General features: G+C 30.0%; 2 protein-coding genes and 2 long non-coding RNA genes across 9 annotated transcripts in view; 3 read left to right on the forward strand and 1 right to left on the reverse strand.

The window, feature by feature from the left end:
• Positions 1–657, forward strand: part of LOC130895371 (ras association domain-containing protein 10-like) — a 57,218-nt gene extending 56,561 nt beyond the window's left edge. For all 3 annotated transcript variants that reach the window (XM_057802608.1, XM_057802610.1, XM_057802609.1), the window contains exon 6: positions 20–657. In XM_057802608.1, the coding sequence (XP_057658591.1) occupies positions 20–523 (504 nt within the window). In that variant the 3' untranslated portion in view covers positions 524–657. The remainder of the gene's footprint in view (positions 1–19) is intronic.
• Positions 658–3,309: 2,652 nt separating this feature from the next.
• Positions 3,310–8,368, forward strand: LOC130895372 (uncharacterized). Its single transcript, XR_009059457.1, has 3 exons — positions 3,310–3,665; positions 6,093–6,164; positions 8,275–8,368. It is a non-coding gene; the product is annotated as an uncharacterized LOC130895372 (long non-coding RNA).
• On the forward strand, positions 4,120–5,671 carry LOC130895373 (uncharacterized). Its single transcript, XR_009059458.1, has 2 exons — positions 4,120–4,712; positions 5,424–5,671. It is a non-coding gene; the product is annotated as an uncharacterized LOC130895373 (long non-coding RNA).
• Positions 8,369–9,735: 1,367 nt separating the features above from the next.
• The window catches only part of LOC130895375 (uncharacterized), a 72,337-nt gene continuing 60,583 nt past the window's right edge, over positions 9,736–21,489 (reverse strand). For all 4 annotated transcript variants that reach the window (XM_057802613.1, XM_057802615.1, XM_057802614.1 and 1 more), the window contains exons 16-18: positions 14,328–14,526; positions 13,636–13,777; positions 9,736–12,742 (exon numbers count right to left, since the gene is read on the reverse strand). In XM_057802613.1, the coding sequence (XP_057658596.1) occupies positions 12,560–12,742; positions 13,636–13,777; positions 14,328–14,526 (524 nt within the window). In that variant the 3' untranslated portion in view covers positions 9,736–12,559. The remainder of the gene's footprint in view (positions 12,743–13,635; positions 13,778–14,327; positions 14,527–21,489) is intronic.

A 21,489-nucleotide genomic window follows, 5' to 3' on the forward strand; every position in this document is an offset into this window, starting at 1 on the left:
AATTATTTTCTGTTTCCAGATGCTTTCTGAGAGATTTTCTCCGTGTTCTGAAGAATTGAACAAGGATACGAAAGATGACGATTCCAGTTCGACGATCAGTGAGTCGACGTTGAAAGAACAAGTGGGTTTATTCGAAAAAATCAATAAACTGAATAAACGCCTTTTGAAAGAAGAAGAAAACTTGGCGAGATTAGAAGCTAACCTAAAAAAATATCAGAGGAACGAAAAACAGAAGCGAGAAGAGGACGTAAGCGAAACTTTAACGAAATTACGCACTGATATGATAAAGAGTTCTTGCGAGATGCAACACAACGAAATAGTTTTAGAAGAAACATTAGAAAAATTGGAAAGTCGAAGAATATTTTTGGAGAATCTTCATAGAGAGCTGGTTAATGAGGAACATGAGCACGAAATGCTTCAAGCTCTGTTGTTTACCAAGATACAACAGTTTGAAGTGGAAAAGAGGAAGAGCACCACCCCATACGTCTACCAAACCAAAGAATTGTTGGATACCCTAGTATAATAATATTTTTTTAACGTTTTTCTAAATTAATACCAAATATTGTGTACCTAAATAGCTTTGTTAACAATAATTTTAAGTTCTATTGAAATGGAAGTGTTGTTGATTTTTGTAATATATATTTTTAATATTTTGAATTATTCTTTCATCATTTTCCTTCACAAAATTCCTGCTTTTTTTAAAAAAACCATAAATCAAAACTTTCCGGACGCTGCCAAATTGACTATTTTCACATGTTGATTGATGATAGGTATCGATTAATATTCTCATTGCTTATAAAACAGAAATAAAACTAAAACCATGCAAAAACAAAAAATCCTCTAATAATTGACAACAATAAATCTAACAACACTGAAAACTGGTGTGTTACCGAAGACAGATGTAACAGGATTGAAAATGTTCAAAATGTTATTTCCCCCATACACGAGAGATGATTTCTATTTGGATATATAGAAAAGAGAATAAGCGTTGACTTGCAGAAAAACTGTGATATTTTGAAACAAGTAATTAAAATAAACAACACTTCGAAATAAAGAAAATAAGTAAATTTGCATAAATGAAGTCCTACATTAAGAATATTTTTTTAAAAATGTGTCAAAGCTCGATATTATGGTTCTCACAAAGTCTAATCGTCATTTCAACTTTAATAAGTGTAAATTTACCAATATATGCAATTTAGTTATGCTAGATTTTTACGAAAATAATTCAAAAAAAGGTATTTTGATGTACACCCATAATGCAAGTAAACATAACCAATAATTTGCAAAGTATTAAGTAAATATCACAATACTTATATATAATATAGTTCTACTTACTGGTAAAAAATAATACCTTCAGGTTTGAACTTTTTTCACATGTTTTTACACGTTTTCACCACACACGACATCGCATTTACTAAAAAAAGCGGAAAATGAAAACAAACCACAGAACTATTAACACAACATATAAAATGCATCTAAAGACGTTCTAACATTGTTTGTGAATAAGTAATGAGTGCAAAAAGGAGAGGTTTATCCTTGTCAGCTTAGAGTTGCGGCAACGCTGCAAAATACGTATCATCTTATACCGCCAGTGGTGTACTGATCATCGACTAATTTTACCATAAATAAAACATTTTGTAATTTATTTTTTAAATTTCAATTGAGCTAAAGAAATAATTTTATGTCGATAGTTGAATTGCGGAACCTAGATATTTAATTTAAAAAGAAAAGTCAAAGTATAAAAAAACGAGATATTTTTGAATTTTATGTCTTTCAAAAATTATTCAAAAATTTATAACAGACCTAAAATGAAGACAATTTATAAACATATATAAAAGGACTGAGAAATAAGAAATTAAAGCAATCATAGAAACGCACATACACATTACATATTATTTCTGATGATAAACAAAAATATTCAAGAAACTAGTACTAGAAATGTAAGGCAACAACAATATTCAAATAATAGTAACAAAGAAAATGGCCCGCCACTGGCGATAAACAGATTTGCTTTCCTGATTTAAAACATAACCACACTTATCAGTGAAAAGCTAAATCTTAAAATAAATAATCCATTTTTCCACAAACTACACAACCACGAACCATAATTGTTTGATAATTGAAGTTTTTTTCAAGCAAAATCACGGATATATACCAAAATAGCCAAATAATTAAAAAAATAATTATAAATGAACAGTTTCTAGAAGGCAACACCGCAAGAAATAAATTCATTCGTTATCGCGTATCTTGCCACCACCTAACGTAAAATTATAAACGGTGTTGTCATATTTCTTTTTATCTTAGTATACAAATTTCATAAAAATAATTCATAAAATGAGGTTATTATTTTACAAAAAACAATTTAATTTTGATATTAACCAATTTGGTATAAAAATAAAGGAAATCACTATTTTCTATTAGTTAATAGATACTAAATTGCACCTATTTTATTTTCTTTTTTCTCGATAAACATATACTGCTTATAAATCTGGCTACACTGTGGCTATAAATGTTATAATATAGAAAGTGGAAGGGTCATAGATGACTCACTCTAAAAATGTAAACAATTTGGTCTCTTGTATTAATTTGTTCAATGACTGACACTTATAAACTAAAACTTCGTAATCTGTGACCAAAACTCCGAAAACAAGAGCACGTTCCCGCAGAAAATAATATTTAAAATCGAATCAGATGTAACAACAAAATCAACAACGTTACCACTTGACCCATAATCATTTGGAATTATTTATTTTAGCTCTACTTCTATTTTAACATAATTTTTATAAAAATCTAATCATTTCTAGACAATTGTACTATAAGTTCATAACAGACATTTGGCAACGCTGTAACTCATGCAAAGATCAAATAGAGGCTCCACAGCATCACTTGAAATTTGGATGCGCACTCGTCTAAGCATATTTTCCTTTACATCTCTCTGTACCATTTGCACTTTTGATATTTAGATTTTTTACAAAAGTTCTCTATTACATGGCTATAAGAAACACATTTTAAATATGTTAATAAAAGATTAAGGATCATTCAATAGTAAATTATCACACAGAAACTATAATATCCAAAAACACTTATTAGTATGCAACCAAGATTACACGGAGTTAGATTTGTTGTTTGTACATTCTTTTGTAATCTGTGTTTGACATTTCTCTTCACACATAGAAATTATTGTTAAGATCACAAATGAAAACAAACACCTTTTATTATATACAATTAAGATTACATTTAACAGTTTAGTGAGAAATTTTTATTTAGTCAATTTTCACTTATATATTATACGATCTATTCTAATAAAAACATTTTAGTTGTAATAGAAACAATCATTTTAACTGAGTGAACTTTTTTTGACATTCCAAACGTCATCTTTTTTCTCGATCTCTAAAAATTACAGTTAATTATACTTTTCCGTTATTTAAACCATAATTTTGCAATTCACAGTTTTCTTACCGATGCGCAGAATTCATTTTCTCTTAAAGTCAAATCAATACTAACCCGTGTGAACACAAATAACCTCTAGAAAGGAAGACAACTATTAAACCTATTACAGTAAGAACGTTTGATCGAGCTGTCGCATTCAGAAATTTAACCGGAAGAAGAAAGAATATTAATAACAATGCCTGATCCGTGCCAAGGTTGTGACAAAAATAAAAAAAGTAAGTTTTTGCTTAATTTTGTTAAAGTTTTTTATACACAACGTTATAAACACGGGTAGAAATTATTTTTGTTTTGAAATTTTATGACCTAACCTAACTAATAAACCGATTACTGATTATTAAACATACTGCTAATAGGGGTAAGTGGGAAGGTTGTTTTAAAAATTTTAATCGCCTCAATTTTATAGATAATAATATATAATATCCTACTGACACTTTCATCGTGTTTAATCAAAATAATTAAGTTTTTAATTAGAAAGAAAATATAGAATTCTTATCAAGTTTTTGTTTTTCCAAAGTTGATTGTTTTGAATATAAAGAAAAAAACTTATTGGAGATAAATCTGGTAATTTTGGAGGCCACGTGAAGAATTAATTTTAGTGTTTATTGTACTTACATCTCGTTTTCTATTTTGATAATTAATTCCAATTTATTACTAAGTTTCATTGAAATTTACACAGGTAGATTTAAAGCAAGTTGCTTGAAATGTTGACATTTAAAATCCAATGTTGAATCTTGATGTATAAACAGTAACGTTCTTTCCCCAAAAATTATCTTAATTATGTTTAAATATTTACAACTGATATATACAATGGTGTAAAATATTTAAAACAGGTTCGTATTAGGGGAGCGTGGGGCAAGTTATTACAATTTTTATATTGTCAAAATTATTAAATTTATTGTAATTATTTCACAATGGAAAATTTAATGGGGTCCAAAAAAGACAAAGATCGGTCCACCTGCAGGCTAGGTCATGGCGTCGGTTTTTGGGATGCCCATGGGATAATTTCCATTAATTATCTTGAAAAAGGAAAAACTATCAAAGTTTGAGGGAATTTTCGTATAGCTAGTACACCCCTGTATAATTCTAGACAATTTTGTTTATAATTTATGAAACGTGTAAGTTGATATCATGTGTTTAAACATGGAAATTAACCAGATTAAAGTGTAATAACTGAGATATTATGAGCGAAATCAGTATGAAAGTGTTTTCAACGTTTTTTGTTTTCGTTTTACTGTTTATGACAGTTTTCGGACTCCCAACGGGTATGTATTATATTTTTAATTACTCTTAAACAAACTACTCACATATATAATAATTATTTCATCAGATGAAACATAAAACCAGAACGAAATTAATGATTTTAAATGTACTTGCCTGCATAGAAATCGATCCAATGTAAACTTTTGACTTTATAATTATTTTTTTTTAAATTATTCATTAGAACGAAAAAAAAAAGAAATGAAAGACAATTAAATATGCTTTAATGCCAGTATAAATTTATGAAAACTTAATTTCTTAAAAATGAGTATGACCCGTTAACATTTGGCCTCTTCATAACCCGGAAACCAACTTCTGCAATGTATCTAGTACGATTCTGGTGGTGTGCGGTCTTTCATTGTCGTGCAAAAGGGTAAATTCGTCGAAATCAATCGCCTCTACTATTGAACGAAGGGTTGTTAGGCGCTTTTATAGAAATTTTACCCCAGATCTTGCAGGAACCACCTCTAAAGCCCACCGCTCTTCAAAGCAACAATCTGCAAACCTCTTTCTTGGTCTTCGGGACATTTCCTTTTTCCAACACCACCATGGAGACATATTCTGGTCTGATCTGATAACAGAACAGATCCATATTGTTCCAGCCTCCAATTCAGGTCCAATTGCAGGTGTTTTAAAGGTTCCATTTGTTTATAGTGGATCGATTTATGTGCAAGCAGGTTTACCATGGTTTAATTTATGCTGATTGTTATTTATAGATCTGCCACCTACAACAACTGTAGCTTTTCAAAATCAAACAACAAATAAACCTTCCAAATTTCGTTATTTCGCTGGAAAAGTGAAATGTAATGTAGGTTATGTTTTATTTCATAGAAGATGTGTCGAAACTTTTTAGACGATGTAATGAAAAGCCATTTAAATGGTTTGGCCTTGATTCAATACATATATGAATAAAGAAACTTTGCCCAAGAAAAAAATGTAAATAAATATTTTGTTTGTTTTAAAATATGTGTTGTTATTGTAATCCCTTGTGTCCAAAAACAATATGAACTTAGTTTCCTTAAAATATATCGAACTAAAACGGATTTTAACGATACTAATGAGACACTGAATGTCATAACCTCGAAATGCGAAATTAAACTTATGTATTTTGAGCACAGATTTCTACATTAAAGTGTAGTGATAGTCACAATTAAATAAAAATACGTCAAATGATTAAGTCTCGTAATTTTAAGTTAACTTTAGTATTTTTTTCATACTTAAGGTGGGTTTAAAAATATAATTCATATTATTTAAATCAACACGTTTGGAATTACGTATTTTTAATGTTAAATAAACTATTACACAATATTGTGTGATAATTTCTGTACCTCTATCAACATTAGATTAATCTTGAAAGAATATAATACATTTTTATTTTATTCCAGAAGATTGCTGTCAGACTTCATGTAATTGTACCACGGATTGCAAATGTGGTAAAGATTGTCCATGTGAAAAAGGTCAGTTTTTACATATCAAAAAAAAATTATTAGGTGTAAATTACTAAATTACTATTTATTTCGAGGTTATGGGGATCTAATTTATCAAAATATATTTCTAATTTCATAATTTAACTGTAACTAAGTACACCATATAAAACTGTAGTTCAACAAACAAAGTGTGTTACCTAAAGGGTCACATTTTGGGCTCCGACTAAGCTCATCATGTTAATGTGTGTTGTCAGGGTTCGTTGCAGGATTTTGTTGTGTTTAATATGTACAAAAATTTTATATGCTTTCAATTTCCAAATAGGGCGCCACTTAAATTTTTAACCTAAACTGAGGAAGGTATAGAAATAGGTTGAGATATCTTTAGAAACAAAGCTGCTTGTTGGAAATAGAATACAATGATTTATATTTGAAATTCGAAATTATAAAAAAAACTAGTTTTTGGTTTACAGAACATAATAAGGTAAATTTTACAACAAAAAACTAATGTGAGTAGATCTGACCTTTAACCAACACATGAGGCTCCCTTCTTGTCAGTAGAATACAAATAGGACCACATCTGTGGAAAGCGGTTTGATGTTAAGTCCCAATTAAAGTCGTCTAAGTTTTAAACCCCAATAAAGGTCCTATGTCCAAAACTAGGTCCCTAATTAAATTAAAAAGAAAAATTGTACAAAATACAATCTTTGAAAAATTTCGCCAATTTACAGACTACTAAGAGAAATAATTTATAACTATAAATTGCAGTGACTGCAATAAAAATGGTAGTCTATAATTTGGAGCCTGACCTAGTTCATAAGACAGTAATTAGAACTATTTCTGCTTTTACAAAAAAAGGATCTTACTTTCCTTTTTAACGAAGGGAACTTATATCTACTTCTTCTTGGATGTCAATTAACAATTTAATATTCTAGAATTTTTGAAATTGGCTAAATCCCGCTTTTCAAAAATCTCTGGAGAAATTAATCTTCACACTACCACGGTCGCTAACCAAAAGAACAAGGTAACTACCTCTCCAATCGTCAAATTCTCACGACTTCCGCAAATATAAAAATTTATAATCAAATCTCTAATGAAAAATTTCACATCGGTTGACAATCAAAAAGAAAATATGAATGAAGTTAGCAGCAGACTTCTTGAGCAAAAACGGGTCCACGTCAGGAGGACAATCCAGCCAGGTGCAACAATAGCTCAATTTCAAATACACCAGCTAACAAATAACTCGTCAAAACAACCTTTAAACGGACGGAATAACTTAATTCGTGAACAGTTAACTAGATGTGGCTTTAACCTTCTAAAGGGAAGCAACTTGGTTTTTACAAGCGACATAATTCTGCAACCAGTTATACCACGTCTGGCAAATTTCGAATAATGCTTGCCTCCTTAAAACCAAGACTTAACCTCAAAAGGAAATAAACCAAACATTCAATTTGTTTATATAAAAATAGTTCAACAAAAGGATAAATTAAATTCCAGGAACCCAGTATGTCACCAAGTACATACAAAAGAGGTATGAAATATAATATGTAAATATTTCTACTCAAAGATAATATGACAAAATATCTTGTAAAGAAAATTATTTACAAAAATAAGTTGGTAGGTTTATATCTTGTAATGTTTATAACAACAAAAGAAACGCAAGCTGTGAGCAGCGAAATTAATAATCTACATTATTGACATATAAAAGCAATCTAATTAGGTCCAATTTAGTGAAAAGGGTGAAATCTGTAGGGTTAAGTTTGTAATGAAAACAGAGGCAGTTTCAAAAGAGTAATAGCGCCCTTTTATCAGTCTGAATCGATAAGATGCGAGTTGTCATCCAATATGATAAAACAAACAGGGGAGTTAGCCCTGCTCAAACAATTTGATTTTTAACCAGCCGGAAGATTGAGTTTATGGACCAATTACCACACTGTCCTGATATGGGATCTAATAATTTCTTTTTGAGCCTGTATAATAAAAATAAACCGCGTTGTTCACGTTTTTACTCAACTGGAACAACAAAAAATAGTGGCAGTATTCATCTAAGCAATAATTTGACCTTGAAAATTTGCCAGTGAAAATTTATACACATTTTGTTCATTCAATATTCATTTATTGAATGCTCTTGAAATTTTTTCAGGTGGCTCCAAATCAAACGAAAAGAAATAACTGGTTATTCATTAAGCACTTTACAAATGTAACTTTAACTTAAATAAAGAGTGGACTCAAAAGTATTTCATTTTTTTCTTAATAATTAATCATTTTTTCCATATAAATTGACCTCCTTCAAATTTTGATTATACCTGTGATTAAAAAGCTAAATAGGAAGCTTGGATTTGTTAAAGTCCAGGAGTTCGAATACCTGGGAGAGACAGCAACAAACGAGGGAGATGAAACCAGGATCATCGACAAAGGACTGGCGAAAGGGAACAAAACATTTAGAGCCCTAAACGATCGAAAGATATTTCAAGGGCTGTATATAAGTTATATAACCAACGTCTTGACTAATCCGATTAGGAAAAGGTGGAACACCCTCCTTATAGTCCCGATTCGTGCCCATGCGACTATTATTTACTTGGTTGATAATAAAATTCCAGTTTATATTTGAATCGCCCTCGTATTTTTTTTAATTAAAATATTCCTGAATGCACTTAGCAGGTAATAATTATTTTGAATAAACCCCTGTATACATTATTTTTGAAAAATCTAGTTTTTTTGATAAATTAATGTCTGAAGATGATTTACGGAAAAAATCAATAAGATTTCTTGATTTTATGGGGTTTTTCGTCATCGTAAAACACCGTGTATTTATTAATGGAATTCAAACAATGAAATTGGTTAAACACACAAATTTTTTTTGAAAATAACAAAAATAGCTTCACTTAAATTGCTGTCACTTTTTTCTGATTCATCGAAATGTCATGAAATTTGACACATAGTCTTTTGACAGTTGGTACTTTGTAAACGTCATATGGATTTGACAATGGCAGCTTGATAGTCCAGCAATAGACACGTTGATACTGTTGCCAAAATGTTGGTTGTAGAATTTAATTTAAAACATTTGACTTGTATTTTTACAAATAAATTTTAAAAGAAACTGAGCAGTTTTCGGTAAACCAAAAATTTGAATAATTATTTTCATTATATAACTCAACTCGGAGAAGTACCTAGTTTTTGATTAGTTATTTCACTTAAAAAAAATCTTATTGGTGACAAAAAAATTTAAATATGTTGAGAAATGTTTCAAGTTTCTAGAATTTAATTTTGACCGATTAATAATAAAATATCCCTACTAAAATCTGATTTGGAATTCGATTTTTTTTAATTTCACTAGAATTTCACAAGATTTAATCAAAAAACTTGATTTCATACAATTTTTTGTCTTTCTCATTAATACTGAGACAAAATCCTCAATAATGTAGGGACTCCACCTTTTGTACCCAAATATCCGGCTATTAAGTTTGGCAACGTGGCAATCCTAATTAGGCGCATTTTTCTATAGTAAACTCCTTCACTGGCAACTGGTTTTGTTGAAGTTACAACTTTTGATGACTTCCTCATTATTAGTTGAAGGTTTAGGTATTGAAATAAAACAATCACATTTCAAATATTTTTTATGTACGAAATAAAAACATCTGACTTATTACATTATTAACAGTATTAAATATTATCTCTCAACTTTTACGTTCAACAATAATATACTTTGAATCACAATCTCTGTACGAGAAAATAAGTATAAAGAAAAAAGTATGGGATTTTTTTTATGTTGCACTTGGGTAGATGACAAAAAAGCATCATTTCAATTCAAATACAAACAGTTCATTCATCAGGTTAGATCAACTGTTACCTTTTTGTCATCCCACCCTGTATATAATAAAAAAGAGCGAAAAAACTGCTAGGAAGAAAATTACATTTAAGAAAGTTTTTTTGTCATAAACTAAACTGAAAAATGCACCTCGTATATAAAATAATTAAAATCGTTTTCACCTTTAAAAACTCAGTCAATAACGCGTTTCCATTAGATGGAAAAAAATTAATAAACGACCAACTGTTGTTTCAATTGATCAATGGCGTAATAGCGCGGGCTAAGTGGGGCCTCGCAAGGTTTCTTTAAAAGCGATACCAACTTAAAATATATATTAAATTAAATAAAAACAATATTGGCCACACTAGTCACAGATTGGCAACACTGCTTAGCTTTGCAAAACGACCCTTTGTAACCATAGACAAAATAATACTAATCGTGTTCCAGTATTAGAATGAGATACAAATAAAGTTACAGTAGAGCTATCTTTGTCAGTTATTCTTTTTAATTTATTGTATTGTACTCCTTCCAACGTTCCTCCAATCACCGCACAGTGAAACGAAGATAGCTCTACATTAGACCAGAAGCTGTTTCTTTCTAAAATTGGTTAGGTTCGTCTCAACGTCCTCCAACCAGCGAAGGCATGGTCTTCCTCTCAGTCGCCGTCCTCCAGGAACTTTCCACGTGTCCCAGCCACCTCAGACGCGCCCCCCAGATGAAAAAATTAATTACAAATCCTTATTAGAAGATTTCAATAAAGCAAAGAGCCGAGGAACTTTACTTTTTTAAAAAATTGAATCATAAAGTTATAAAATAAAACGTTTTTTCCATTTTATATGCTTTTTAGTATTTTCCCACTATTCAATTATAGTTTTTCCCTATTATAAGTAGATCTTGGCTTGGCACACGTTTATATTAATCCACGCTACGCCACTGGTCACTATTTTTGGATACATTGTCCAAAACCAATTTGCTGCTTTCAGATATAAAGGAATTGAAAAATTTACTCAAGATTTTTAAGTGACTCTATGAAGGTACTGAATACATTAATAATTGTTGAGAAAAATCATTATAAATAAAAAAAAAACGTAAAGTTATTAATTTGGTTTTGAAAAGTAGAGTACTTCTTACATGGAATATTCCAGTTGGTCATTTATTTAATGAGAAATACAAACTGAAAATGAGATTTAAAACCAGTCTCTTAACATGACAAATAAAAATGTTGAGACTAACAATAAAACGTAACATAATACTTCCACTTACTAAAAAAAATCGTACAGGCCAAGACAAATCCTTCAAATCGCATGAGCTTTTAAGATCCTCACATAACAACTTCCTAAACAAAAACTTTTGTGGCAATATAGAATCACTTAACTCTAAATATCCTACACGTAACTTTTCAACAATTTTCATAGTGTTTTTGTTATATTCTTGTTCAAAATAAAAGTTTTTAATTTGTAACTGGGAAATTTTACTACACTCTAGAAGTATTCAACTATTCCATAACAGGAATTATTTAGTAAAAAATAAGTGCGCATGAGTCATAGCGTTGTCAATTGTCTGTCATGAAATTATGGCGCTGTGTCAAAATCATCAGATTTTCACAAAAATCATGTCAAAATATGCATTTAGTTAGGGTTGTTGTCACAAAATAGTGCCAAAATAAATAATATCAATATTTGATATTTGATATTTATAATTTCAAGTTAACAATTTTCAGAACCATTGTTGATATTCACTCTGTTTACACTACTCTACACCATTACACTGTCTAATGCGCGTTTCGATAACCACTTATCGTAAACTAAAACTTATTTACTTGACTTACATATTTTATACTAAATTTTCTAATGTTCATTGTTGGGGAAATTTAGTATAAAATAGGTATGTCAAGTCAATAGGTTTTAGTTTTCTTTCAGTCTCTTAGAATTATAACTTGGTTATCGGAACGCGTGTCAGGCAGTGTAAGTGGCGGTGTACTGGTAGTGTAAGTTGAATAAAATTTCAGGTTAAAATAGCGTATGTTGTTACAGCTGATTTAGTGTTGATTATTTTTTGAAATAGTGTGTTGGTGTTTTCGATGTTTTGATTACTGTAGTTTCCATTTTCCGTATTTTCAGTAGGGAATATGTCATGAGAACGTGTAAAAAATTTGAAAGGTATTGAGGCGAAGAAATATTTTAGAAAATAATTACATGAGAAGCAATCGGTGGTAATATAACCTCAAATTTTATTTCACATCGAGCTTCACGAAAACAATTATGTAAAATCTCCCCAGTTAACGACATTTCTAAATAAAAAAAAGTATACTCCAGAGTGTGCTAAAAAAATTTTAAAAACTCGATTTAATCGAGATAATCATACCTAAAGTAAAAAAAGTCAATTCATGGAATCAACGTTAAATATAAATAATTTATAAAAAAAATCACCTACCTAAATACTAAGTAAAATATAATTTTTCTTTGTCCAGCCTGTACTATTTGTACAACTTCGCCCCGTTTAAGTATCTATAATTTTGAAAATAAAAGTCCTATCTATATTTTTAGACGTTAAGGTGCTAATTTTTTTGAAATTGATTCGAAAAAATTGCGATTACACCTCATAATAATGTCACTGTCACTTATTCAATTTTGACAATGGGTTCTTCGTCAGTCTCGTCGTCCGATACGTCGTTATCTTTGGATTTCAATCTCTTTCTATACAGGATTTCACAATCCTGTGTTTCGAAACCTATTAAAGGATGTAGAGCTGAACGAAGAGAAGCGAACAATTTAGGAAAGAGGATTTCCTGTTGAATTAAAACCTGAATAAAGAAAATTAACTTAATAAACTCAATGAATATATATAAAAAAAAATGAATAGGAAGTTGAGTTTCATGAAATTTGACAAAATTGAGGTTAGAAAAAACTAATAGTCGTTGTCTATATATAAATCTATCCAAAAGTTGAGAATATTTCTAAATCACCTAGTATTTAGAATTAAAAAGTTCCATTCAAAGTTATTTTTTTTTAATTCATTTTGGTATTTATCATTATTTCTATTTGTATAAACATTTTGAAACGTTATACAAAATTTTTAGTAAATTTTATAAATCAAAAGACTTTTGGGTTTATGGGATTATTCCAAGCATTTAATTTGCCATTGAGCCTTGAATCCTCACAGTATAATGCTATTTAACAGTATTCAAATGATTTTTGCCAGTATTCAAATGATTCTTGCCAGTATTCAAATGATTTTTACCATTGAGCCTTGAATCCCCACAGTATCCAACAAAAAAGAAGAACTGCACATTTTGCGAAGAATACCATTGACACTTGTAGGTAGACAATCAAAAATAGCTTTTGGAGCTCCAACATTGGTGAAATGTTTAGAGGAATGTGATCTTTACAGATGAGTTGGTTGTGAATTATTTCAATATTATAAATAAGGACAAATATGTCCAATAACTGTACTGAGTTGATTGTATTGGATGAAAAAGAAAACGTAGTTGGTCTTCATCTATCCAAGTAGCGTGATCTGAATCCCATCGACTACTACAATCATTTACCACAAACCATAAGGATATTTAAAATCTTCTTACAAAAATTTGGGATCTTTCTGCTGATCGTTATAAATTTCAATCAAGTACAATGTATGTAGGTGTGTATAGCTCGAAAAGTGGTTATTTTAAATATAAATACCGAATGTTATTTTTACCTGTTTTACTCGTTGACTTTCTTTGGTCAATTTCGGACTGGAAGAACTAGTGAGAACTGGGAGGTTTTCATTGGTGCTATATTGACGTAGAACCTTTTCGCGAACGTACACGAACGGTCTGATAACTCGTAGATCGTGTTCTCTACATGTAAAAAAAAAGTAAAGTAAAGCATATAATTAAGAAGCGTCATTTTGACCAGTATAAATGTCGATAACTTTTTACGTGATGGTTAATATTTATTGAAACATCCTGTACATGGTTCAGTCTGTGCAAATTTTGTCTATAGCACATCTTTCAATTTTTTTTTGTTATAAAATGAGAGAAATGGTTGGGAATAGCCAGAAAAACCACTATATACTTAACAAGACTATACTGGCATCTACTTTTGTCAGATATTGACGTCGATTGAGAGAGATTGAGATTGAGACCGGACTATTATTAAAGTTTACCAATTATAGTACAGTCAAAATGTATTATAGTTCAACTTTTTAAATAAAAAAAAATGATTTAATTAGTAAGCGACGTCACTATTCACGTGGATTCGAACACTATATAATTTTTAGGTTATGTTATTTCGTATTTAAAAAAAAAAAGAAATAATTGAAGTTAAATTGCCAAGAAATTAAGTAAAATGTATCACAATCGTACACAAATAAAGACAAATATCAGTTTTTTTTTATAATTAACTTACCTAATATAATAATGGGCTCTCAACGTTCTCAATTTTCCCGTATGGAAAACTGACAGTAAAAAGCTTTCGCAGAGATCATCTAAATGCTGACCGATGGCCAATACATTATAACCAGAGCTTTTGGCAGAAGAATACAGTCGATGCCGTAAACCAGGTGAACAAAAACTATAATAATTTTCTTTGGCACCTTCTAGTTTTTCTGGAAAAGAAAATAATTTTGACTTTCCAATCACTCTGCACTTTTAAATGCCTCCAATATTATATAGATTTCTCCCAAATGAGTTTTATTTATATCCGAAGCACTAATCCTTCAAGGTAACTATTTTTTTTAATGAAATATACAGGACGTTCACGGAACAGATGCTCTGTAGATGGTATTTAACACGTTGACTGCCAAATTCCTTGGCAACAGCAGTTTTTTTACTTTTCCCGTGTCCACTTGTGAAAATGCGATTTTTATTTCAATATTTGCCCGTATTAAACGCAAGTATTGAATCACCGAGCAATGCACGAGACGATTTACTTTAACACGTTGACTGCCAATAATGAAATAATCAAGTTTCTCAAAAAGATTTTTGTTATATAATTGAAATAACTTATTTTTTATACTTTTTATTTATTTTTAATATGAATAAATGGAATTATAAAAATTGCCTCGGCACTCAACGTGTTAATGAACGATAACCAGTTTACTTTCACTTTTAATAGCGGCATTCAGTAGCGGGGACATAGATAAATATTTTTTTTTTAATATTTGAAATTCACCCTTAAGTCTAAATAATAGAATGCGAAATGTTAAAACGGGACCGTATTGTATGATAAACTGTATTGAATATTCGTTATAATTTGTTTTTGGAAACTGTTTGAATCGAGGGCAGTATTTGTAGACTACTTTTTCCTTAAAAAAAAAACATAAAATGTCTTCAAAGATTTGTTTTTTTTTTCAAGTAAATCATCATTTGGGTTTGGACTGGGTATGGTTTGGACATTTGGGCTGTCTTTATCAAAAATAAACCACTATTTTTGTTTGGGAACAGAAAATTTAAAAACAAACCATTGAATGTCTTCAGAGACAGTTTTTTTCAAAAATATACTACGAAATATCTTAAAAAAGTGTCTTTTTCTAGAAGATATACTTGTGAGTCTTTGGAAATTGTTTTTCTCCAAAAAGAAAGCACCTTATGTCTTTCAAGATGATCTTTTTCCAAAAGTAAGCAATTGTATGTATTTAGAAATTGTTTTTTTCCAAAAAAACTCGATTTTCTTCTTTGTAGACTGCCTTTTCCTCCCAAAAATCATCATATGTCTTCGAAGACTGTCTTTGTTGAGAGTGAGCCATCATTTGTCTTTGAAGACTGTCTTTAGCAAAAATAAACCACCATTTTTGTTTGGAAATTGTCTTTTTTTGAAAACAAACCATTGAATGTCTTTAGAGACAGTTTTTTTCAAAAATATACCACCAAATATCTTAAGAAAGTGTCTTTATCTAGAAGATATACTTTTGAGTCTTTGGAAATTGTTTTTCTCCAAAAAGAAAGCACCTTATGTCTTTCAAGATGATCTTTTTCCAAAAGTAAGCAATTGTATGTATTTAGAAATTTTTTTTTCCAAAAAAACTCAATTTTCTTCTTTGTAGACTGCCTTTTCCTCCCAAAAAACCATCATATGTCTTCGAAGACTGTCTTCGCTTAGAGTGAGCCATCATTTGTCATTGGAGACTGTCTTCAGCAAAAATGAACAACTATTTTTGTTTGGAAACTGTTTTTTTTAAAAAACAAACCATTGTAAGTCTTCAGAGACAGTTTTTTTCAAAAATATACTACGAAATATCTTAAAAAAGTGTCTTTTTCTAGAAGATATACTTGTGAGTCTTTGGAAATTGTTTTTCTCCAAAAAGAAAGCACCTTATGTCTTTCAAGATGATCTTTTTCCAAAAGTAAGCAATTATATCTCTTTAAAAATTATTTTTTTCCAAAAAAAAACCAATATTCTTCTTTGTAGACTGCCTTTTCCTCCCAAAAAACCATCATATGTCTTCGAAGACTGTCTTCGCTTGGAGTGAGCCATTATTTGTCTTTGGAGACTGTCTTCAGCAAAAATGAACAACTATTTTTGTTTGGAAACTGTCTTTTTTAAAAAACAAACCATTGTAAGTCTTCAGAGACAGTTTTTTTCAAAAATATACTACGAAATATCTTAAAAAAGTGTCTTTTTCTAGAAGATATACTTGTGAGTCTTTGGAAATTGTTTTTCTCCAAAAAGAAAGCACCTTATGTCTTTCAAGATGATCTTTTTCCAAAAGTAAGCAATTATATCTCTTTAGAAATTGTTTTTTTCCAAAAAAAAACCAATATTCTTCTTTGTAGACTGCCTTTTCCTCCCAAAAAACCATCATATGCCTTCGAAGACTGTCTTCGCTTAGAGTGAGCCATCATTTGTCTTTGGAGACTGTCTTTAGCAAAAATAAACCACCATTTTTGTTTGGAAATTGTCTTTTTTTGAAAACAAACCATTGAATGTCTTTAGAGACAGTTTTTTTCAAAAATATACCACCAAATATCTTAAGAAAGTGTCTTTATCTAGAAGATATACTTTTGAGTCTTTGGAAATTGTTTTTCTCCAAAAAGAAAGCACCTTATGTCTTTCAAGATGATCTTTTTCCAAAAGTAAGCAATTGTATGTATTTAGAAATTGTTTTTTTCCAAAAAAACTCAATTTTCTTCTTTGTAGACTGCCTTTTCCTCCCAAAAAACCATCATATGCCTTCGAAGACTGTCTTCGCTTAGAGTGAGCCATCATTTGTCTTTGGAGACTGTCTTTAGCAAAAATAAACCACCATTTTTGTTTGGAAATTGTCTTTTTTTGAAAACAAACCATTGAATGTCTTTAGAGACAGTTTTTTTCGAAAATACACTACGAAATATCTTAAAAAAGTGTCTTTTTCTAGAAGATATATTTGTGAGTCTTTGGAAATTGTTTTTCTCCAAAAAGAAAGCACCTTATGTCTTTCAAGATGATCTTTTTCCAAAAGTAAGCAATTGTATGTATTTAGAAATTGTTTTTTTCCAAAAAAACTCAATTTTCTTCTTTGTAGACTGCCTTTTCCTCCCAAAAAACCATCATATGTCTTCGAAGACTGTATTCGCTTAGAGTGAGCCATTATTTGTCTTTGGAGACTGTCTTCAGTAAAAATAAACAACTATTTTTGTTTGGAAACTGTCTTTTTTAAAAAACAAACCATTGTAAGTCTTCAGAGACAGTTTTTTTCAAAAATATACTACGAAATATCTTAAAAAAGTGTCTTTTTCTAGAAGATATATTTGTGAGTCTTTGGAAATTGTTTTTCTCCAAAAAGAAAGCACCTTATGTCTTTCAAGATGATCTTTTTCCAAAAGTAAGCAATTATATCTCTTTAGAAATTGTTTTTTTCCAAAAAAACTCAATTTTCTTCTTTGTAGACTGCCTTTTCCTCCCAAAAAACCATCATATGTCTTCGAAGACTGTCTTCGCTTAGAGTGAGCCATCATTTGTCATTGGAGACTGTCTTCAGCAAAAATGAACAACTATTTTTGTTTGGAAACTGTCTTTTTTTGAAAACAAACCATTGAATGTCTTTAGAGACAGTTTTTTTCAAAAATATACCACCAAATATCTTAAGAAAGTGTCTTTTTCTAGAAGATATACTTTTGAGTCTTTGGAAATTGTTTTTCTCCAAAAAGAAAGCACCTTATGTCTTTCAAGATGATCTTTTTCCAAAAGTAAGCAATTGTATGTATTTAGAAATTTTTTTTTTTCCAAAAAAACTCAATTTTCTTCTTTGTAGACTGCCTTTTCCTCCCAAAAAACCATCATATGTCTTCGAAGACTGTCTTCGCTTAGAGTGAGCCATCATTTGTCATTGGAGACTGTCTTCAGCAAAAATGAACAACTATTTTTGTTTGGAAACTGTCTTTTTTAAAAAACAAACCATTGTAAGTCTTCAGAGACAGTTTTTTTCAAAAATATACTACGAAATATCTTAAAAAAGTGTCTTTTTCTAGAAGATATACTTGTGAGTCTTTAGAAATTGTTTTTTTCCAAAAAAAAACCAATATTCTTCTTTGTAGACTGCCTTTTCCTCCCAAAAAACCATCATATGTCTTCGAAGACTGTCTTCGCTTAGAGTGAGCCATCATTTGTCTTTGGAGACTGTCTTTAGCAAAAATAAACCACCATTTTTGTTTGGAAATTGTCTTTTTTTGAAAACAAACCATTGAATGTCTTTAGAGACAGTTTTTTTCAAAAATATACCACCAAATATCTTAAGAAAGTGTCTTTATCTAGAAGATATACTTTTGAGTCTTTGGAAATTGTTTTTCTCCAAAAAGAAAGCACCTTATGTCTTTCAAGATGATCTTTTTCCAAAAGTAAGCAATTATATCTCTTTAGAAATTGTTTTTTTCCAAAAAAAAACCAATATTCTTCTTTGTAGACTGCCTTTTCCTCCCAAAAAACCATCATATGTCTTCGAAGACTGTCTTCGCTTGGAGTGAGCCATTATTTGTCTTTGGAGACTGTCTTCAGCAAAAATGAACAACTATTTTTGTTTGGAAACTGTCTTTTTTAAAAAACAAACCATTGTAAGTCTTCAGAGACAGTTTTTTTCAAAAATATACCACCAAATATCTTAAGAAAGTGTCTTTTTCTAGAAGATATACTTTTGAGTCTTTGGAAATTGTTTTTCTCCAAAAAGAAAGCACGTTATGTCTTTCAAGATGATCTTTTTCCAAAAGTAAGCAATTATATCTCTTTAGAAATTGTTTTTTTCCAAAAAAACTCAATTTTCTTCTTTGTAGACTGCCTTTTCCTCCCAAAAAACCATCATATGTCTTCGAAGACTGTCTTCGCTTAGAGTGAGCCATTATTTGTCTTTGGAGACTGTCTTCAGTAAAAATAAACAACTATTTTTGTTTGGAAACTGTCTTTTTTAAAAAACAAACCATTGTAAGTCTTCAGAGACAGTTTTTTTCAAAAATATACTACGAAATATCTTAAAAAAGTGTCTTTTTCTAGAAGATATACTTGTGAGTCTTTGGAAATTGTTTTTCTCCAAAAAGAAAGCACCTTATGTCTTTCAAGATGATCTTTTTCCAAAAGTAAGCAATTATATCTCTTTAGAAATTGTTTTTTTCCAAAAAAACTCAATTTTCTTCTTTGTAGACTGCCTTTTCCTCCCAAAAAACCATCATATGTCTTCGAAGACTGTCTTCGCTTAGAGTGAGCCATCATTTGTCTTTGGAGACTGTCTTTAGCAAAAATAAACCACCATTTTTGTTTGGAAATTGTCTTTTTTTGAAAACAAACCATTGAATGTCTTTAGAGACAGTTTTTTTCAAAAATATACCACCAAATATCTTAAGAAAGTGTCTTTTTCTAGAAGATATACTTTTGAGTCTTTGGAAATTGTTTTTCTCCAAAAAGAAAGCACCTTATGTCTTTCAAGATGATCTTTTTCCAAAAGTAAACAATTATATCTCTTTAGAAATTATTTTTTCCAAAAAAAAAACCAATATTCTTCTTTGTAGACTGCCTTTTCATCCCCAAAAACCATCATATGTCTTCGAAGACTGTCTTCGCTTAGAGTGAGCCATTATTTGTCTTTGGAGACTGTCTTTAGCAAAAATAAACCACCATTTTTGTTTGGAAATTGTCTTTTTTTGAAAACAAACCATTGAATGTCTTTAGAGACAGTTTTTTTCGAAAATACACTACGAAATATCTTAAAAAAGTGTCTTTTTCTAGAAGATATATTTGTGAGTCTTTGGAAATTGTTTTTCTCCAAAAAGAAAGCACCTTATGTCTTTCAAGATGATCTTTTTCCAAAAGTAAGCAATTGTATGTATTTAGAAATTTTTTTTTCCAAAAAAACTCAATTTTCTTCTTTGTAGACTGCCTTTTCCTCCCAAAAAACCATCATATGTCTTCGAAGACTGTCTTCGCTTAGAGTGAGCCATCATTTGTCATTGGAGACTGTCTTCAGCAAAAATGAACAACTATTTTTGTTTGGAAACTGTCTTTTTTAAAAAACAAACCATTGTAAGTCTTCAGAGACAGTTTTTTTCAAAAATATACTACGAAATATCTTAAAAAAGTGTCTTTTTCTAGAAGATATACTTGTGAGTCTTTAGAAATTGTTTTTTTCCAAAAAAAAACCAATATTCTTCTTTGTAGACTGCCTTTTCCTCCCAAAAAACCATCATATGTCTTCGAAGACTGTCTTCGCTTAGAGTGAGCCATCATTTGTCTTTGGAGACTGTCTTTAGCAAAAATAAACCACCATTTTTGTTTGGAAATTGTCTTTTTTTGAAAACAAACCATTGAATGTCTTTAGAGACAGTTTTTTTCAAAAATATACCACCAAATATCTTAAGAAAGTGTCTTTATCTAGAAGATATACTTTTGAGTCTTTGGAAATTGTTTTTCTCCAAAAAGAAAGCACCTTATGTCTTTCAAGATGATCTTTTTCCAAAAGTAAGCAATTATATCTCTTTAGAAATTGTTTTTTTCCAAAAAAAAACCAATATTCTTCTTTGTAGACTGCCTTTTCCTCCCAAAAAACCATCATATGTCTTCGAAGACTGTCTTCGCTTGGAGTGAGCCATTATTTGTCTTTGGAGACTGTCTTCAGCAAAAATGAACAACTATTTTTGTTTGGAAACTGTCTTTTTTAAAAAACAAACCATTGTAAGTCTTCAGAGACAGTTTTTTTCAAAAATATACCACCAAATATCTTAAGAAAGTGTCTTTTTCTAGAAGATATACTTTTGAGTCTTTGGAAATTGTTTTTCTCCAAAAAGAAAGCACGTTATGTCTTTCAAGATGATCTTTTTCCAAAAGTAAGCAATTATATCTCTTTAGAAATTGTTTTTTTCCAAAAAAACTCAATTTTCTTCTTTGTAGACTGCCTTTTCCTCCCAAAAAACCATCATATGTCTTCGAAGACTGTCTTCGCTTAGAGTGAGCCATTATTTGTCTTTGGAGACTGTCTTCAGTAAAAATAAACAACTATTTTTGTTTGGAAACTGTCTTTTTTAAAAAACAAACCATTGTAAGTCTTCAGAGACAGTTTTTTTCAAAAATATACTACGAAATATCTTAAAAAAGTGTCTTTTTCTAGAAGATA

Source organism: Diorhabda carinulata, chromosome 6 (assembly GCF_026250575.1).
Source record: "Diorhabda carinulata isolate Delta chromosome 6, icDioCari1.1, whole genome shotgun sequence".
NCBI lineage: Eukaryota > Metazoa > Arthropoda > Insecta > Coleoptera > Chrysomelidae > Diorhabda > Diorhabda carinulata.